This window comes from Penaeus chinensis, chromosome 11, assembly GCF_019202785.1.
Source record: "Penaeus chinensis breed Huanghai No. 1 chromosome 11, ASM1920278v2, whole genome shotgun sequence".
NCBI classification, from domain to species: domain Eukaryota; kingdom Metazoa; phylum Arthropoda; class Malacostraca; order Decapoda; family Penaeidae; genus Penaeus; species Penaeus chinensis.
In genome coordinates, this window is record NC_061829.1 from 1,792,017 (window position 1) to 1,797,016 (window position 5,000).

The following is a 5,000-nucleotide window of genomic DNA, read 5'->3' on the forward strand; positions in this document are numbered from 1 at the left end:
AATACACAAATTGACTAGAGAACTTAAAGACTGATGATTTTAAACAGAGCTAACGTCATTCTCCATACAAATGTCATCCCATGCCAAGTTGCTGATCACATCTCATGATGATAACACCTAATAAACTTATAAAGAAATCAAAGTGACCATCAGTCATAAACAGATTTTGTTAATTAAGCAACTATGATTCTCAGCTACTAATAAACCAAAGAATCAACTCTTCTACAAATTATGCAAACAGAAATATAAACAAGCAGGTAAATGTCTTCATGGAAGTCACTAATGATAATATAGATGCCATCACTCCCTCTGTTACAAAAAATTAAATGCCCTCCTGCTCCAAGGGTAAATGATGTCATTAAGAGAACCATAATAGATAGAAATAACACTCGTGAAGCTCTCAAAAATGAGAGATCTGATATGGCCCTTCCGGGTGATTATAAGCAAAAGAAGAGGTGCTAGATCACTGAACCATGGAGCCAAAACCTATTGTTACAGAAATAAATTACCTAATCATAAAAACAACTCCCAAAACATAGAGGATAGTTAACACACTGGTGTCTAACAAAAAGCAAAGATATTAGTTTAAATTCCAGTACTAGTACAAATGCTTTTAAGAATTTCTTTACTAATTGGAAAAGTCACAAATGACTTTCGACCTCTCAGCAAAATACAGGTGCGACCAGGCCCACCCCCCTCCCCCCAATATTTTCAGACCACAAGCAGTAAAAATAGAAAAAGTAATCCTTACAGTAAAACACCTGCATGACACTAATGCCATGGGAGCAGAAGGTAATGGCTTTTTATCTGGTATCATTAACCCAAGCAGATTCGCCAATGACCTTCCAATACTTTGGAAACGTGCCAATAAAACACCAGCTTTCAAATCCAGAGGCAGATAAAGTTACCCTATACAGTCTAACATTCTTGATAAAATTGTAGCAGACCAACTGATGACATTTCTAGGGACCAATGACCTACTATCCAAAACACAACATCATGTTAGAAGTAACTTATCTATTGAAACAGCATCATTACAGGTCACAAATTATATTTATGATAATATAGACAACAATCTACTACACTGGCTTACATCGTGTGATCTATCCAAGGCTTTCGATAGTGTCAATAATGAAATAATCATTAGTAAACTTATAAATCACAAAATCGATATAAATTGGTTAAGAAGTTATTCAACTAACAGAACCCAATCAGTCAAAATTCATAAGAATATTTAAACATTACAGTTTGCATCTTTCGGTGTTCCACAAGGATCAATACTAGGTTTAAAGTAAATTAAGCTTTGTTAAAAATAAAATCCCTACTGAAGGGAGGATTTCTGCTTTATAAAGACTGCCTCTCAGTATTGTTATCTATTGCTCAAACATATGGGGTTCACCAACTAAAAGTCAAATTAAGAAAACTCAAAATTACAAGACTGCTGTGAGAGAAGCACTTGACTATGTAAAGAAGAAAGAAGAAGAAGAAAAAGGAGAAAAACAAGGAGACAGGTGAGGTCACAAGGTCTACTAATTAACTCCTTGGTGGATTAACACTTCTGAAGCTACGTCTGTGTAGACATTTCAAAAAAACAATACTACAGTCAACATCCTCATTATCGACCACTTGGCAACAGCTTCCCATGGCGAAACCTTCCTGTCAACCGCCCCTTGGCAAAATCCAGGCTTTCTTGAGTGGCGACTATCCTGGGTGTGTGGCTTTAAGCCCAGCCTATATGATTACTCAGGTGGTATCAACACTCCTTGCCTCCTACTTGCAATGAATTACCTCTTTTTCTACATTTTTCATTTCTTCTATTTGGTTTTTGTTTTTCAATAGCATTTGTTATGCTGTATAAAGATGATAAGTCACTTATTTTGAGCAGACTCCATACTGTCTCTAGGTACTCTACCACGTTGTGCAATAACAAAAAGAACAACACCGTCATATTTTCCATTTTTTATATTTTCGTATCATTTAATTTTCTGTAACAAACACTATGTTGGTGGTGATGGCAATCGGGAACAGGATCTTGAGCACGGAATGTGTCTCCCTGGAGCTCTGTCCTTCCAGCCATGGTTCACACACAGTACATTCCACCCTCATTTACAGGTGGAATTAATGCGAGAGTCCTTTCCTAAATACCTACTGTGTCTAATCTTCCTCCAAGAGCTTTGTACACTAACATCAAGTCATTCCTAGCATCTGTGTCCTCAGCCGAATTTTAAATGACAGCACATTCCCGTCACCCCAGCACACAATAATTTTTTTTTTTTAGACACTGGTAATATCTGAATCATCTGGAGAAAATATCCCCACTGATGATGAATACATAGATACATTACATATGTTGTTTTTTTTATTTATTTTTCCCCCTTGAAGTTTGTTTGCATTGTTCTAATTATTCCTTGTACATATGCCGAAAATTTTACCTACCTGGTCACACTGGTCTAGGTCGATTTTGCCCTTCAATTTTCGGCAAGTCCGATCTGTGTAATACTCCAGGAAGTACTGCCCCGGGAGCTCCCCAGAACGCAGTACGAACCATCGCATTCGCCATTTCTGGAATTCAAAATACTTTATAACATTTGCATGTTAAATGAAACATCTAATTCTTGTTCTCTTTACACTCCTTTCTTTTATAATATCTTCAACATTAAGTTAATAAGCTCTGCAACCAATTTACTGCATATCTGCAATAATTAAAAGTAATATTTTTCTGAATATGCTGTATAACATCTGTGCTTGTTGCTTCATCAGAAGAGGAGGAGGAGAAGAAAACAGGTACTACTTTTGGCTGCTAGGTACCTACTTGTGAGGAAAAATTAAAAAAACTATCAAGCACAACAAAAAGCTGAGAGATTATTGAAATACATCCAAACAGGAAACTGTACTTTTCAATGAAGAGCAGCCAATCTAAAAGTAACTTTCTAAAAAACTATGTAGATTAACCTACAGACCCCCCCCCCCTCCAAAGCATTATCAAGAACAGTGGAAATTCTTTCTAGTGTATGGAAGTAAGTTCTCTTTATATGCCTGAAGTTTTTAGATCACTTCTTGTAGTTTGATAAGAAAAAAGGCTGGCAGGTAATGGGTGAAAAGAGTTACATAATAAGGACATAACCTTAAATGTTTTTTTTTTTTCTTTTTATCTACCACATTTTACAATCTATGCTTTACTGTATATGAAGCCCAATAACTTATTGGTATAACTGTGTCATCTTTAAAGGAACATGACTGGTCGGATAAGATTTCCACAAGCACATTTCTTAAACAAGGAAAGCAAATGCAGAAAAAGCATTGGGAAGAGACAGAACAAGCTTCCAACTGATGGTGTTCGATACCTTGAAATGTTACTGAATATTATATGACACATTTATTCTGATAAGGTGAATGATCCATGCTGCATTTCACATTTCACACTGTATTTTCTGAAGATAATTACACTGAAATTTAATGCATCACCCTGCTAATACATAAGAGAGAAGACTACAAATCACAGTGCTCTATGAGTATTACTTCTTGAAATAATATTGGTACCAGTATGAAGAAGTTGTAGAAGAAGAAAAAGGAGGGGGAAAAAAAAGTGAAAACTTTATTCTGCATACACAACCCTAGGAAACACTCCTCATTTATCCTATTAATGAAGCCCTGATGAAGACTGAAAAGGTCAAGTATTAGTTAAAGGGTAGAGAGAAAATTACCAAGTGTGTCTGTGGCTTGAAATGGTGGCCAGATACTCTCCATAAGGCTTGGGAATATCACACAAAATAACCAATGCAGTTCATTTAATGGGGAAAATAATGCATAACCATACAATTACTGCTAAAACCACATTTTGTTACCTAACTACACACTAAGGGATCGTCCCTGCATACAAGCATCCAAGAATAATAAACCAGTCATCTCCCTATATCACACAAGATAATAATTATTCTGATAAAATTTTCAATAACAAGTTATACCAGACATCATTTCTATCAAAATGTGCCCAAAATTAATGGTAAAAAACCTACAGAATAATACTTTCAAAACTATCCAGAATAAGGTTGTACCAGGTGGTGATGTGATCGTCATGATTTGTGATGGCAAAAGCCTACATAGCACCAACAGGAATATTCTGGCAAGATGAATGACTAGATTGGTTTTCTATTTGACCATAAATTGCCTGGTCTAGATGCAGTATGTTATTAGAATATATATATGACAGATGTTATCTGGTCTGTGTCAGGGTGGGTCTGGTCCAAATCATAATAAGGACTCATTTTAATGCATTGGTTGCAAGTACATAAAATGTCCACTATAGTTTTTCTTATTGGATTTTGTTGCACACATATGGCTCTGCAAGTGATTCGCCAACAAGGAATAAATTAGTAGGAACCACATGACTTCACCTAATGTTACTTAAATTTTTGGGAAAAAGTTTTTTTTCTAATATCTACATTTACTTTAATTACTGACATTATGACTATTACATATTCAACCATACTATTAGCACTAAAAAGATCAAATGAATCTTTCAAAAAAGTACTTGTTTAGCTATCTATGTATAAAAATATTAACAAAAAATCAAATGCCATCACAATGTAATGGGTTATCACTAATCCTTCACTTGCACAGTTCAATTTATGTAACAGTGTATCGTTCCCTTTCCTATACAAGACAATACTGCTTCTTAAATAATATATTTGGATGGTATTTACCCAAACAATTATCTGTATTTTTTTTCCCCAACAGACTTCTCTTTGACAACCCTACACACCCTCTAGTTTAAGGGACGGCCATGAATATGTAAAACGATAAATTCCACCTTTAGTGTTTTGTGATAATGCCGCACACTGCCCTTCAATTTCCCGTTTTTGGGTCACATTCATAAACTTCAAAATCTTATCATCGTTACATTACGAAGAAGGCGATGCACATGACTCGACCCTGACAAACCGCGTAGGCCTACAGCGTGCGGCAAAAAAAACAACCCTCCCACTATGTTATTTTCGGAA

The 5,000-nt window shown here is 35.6% G+C and overlaps 1 protein-coding gene across 2 annotated transcripts in view; it reads right to left on the reverse strand.

Annotated features, from left to right (window-relative positions):
* The window catches only part of LOC125030342 (protein daughter of sevenless-like), an 18,953-nt gene that overhangs the window by 13,006 nt on the left and 947 nt on the right, over positions 1-5,000 (reverse strand). For both annotated transcript variants that reach the window (XM_047620329.1, XM_047620328.1), the window contains exon 2: positions 2,437-2,562. In XM_047620329.1, coding sequence (XP_047476285.1) covers positions 2,437-2,562 — 126 coding nt within the window. The remainder of the gene's footprint in view (positions 1-2,436; positions 2,563-5,000) is intronic.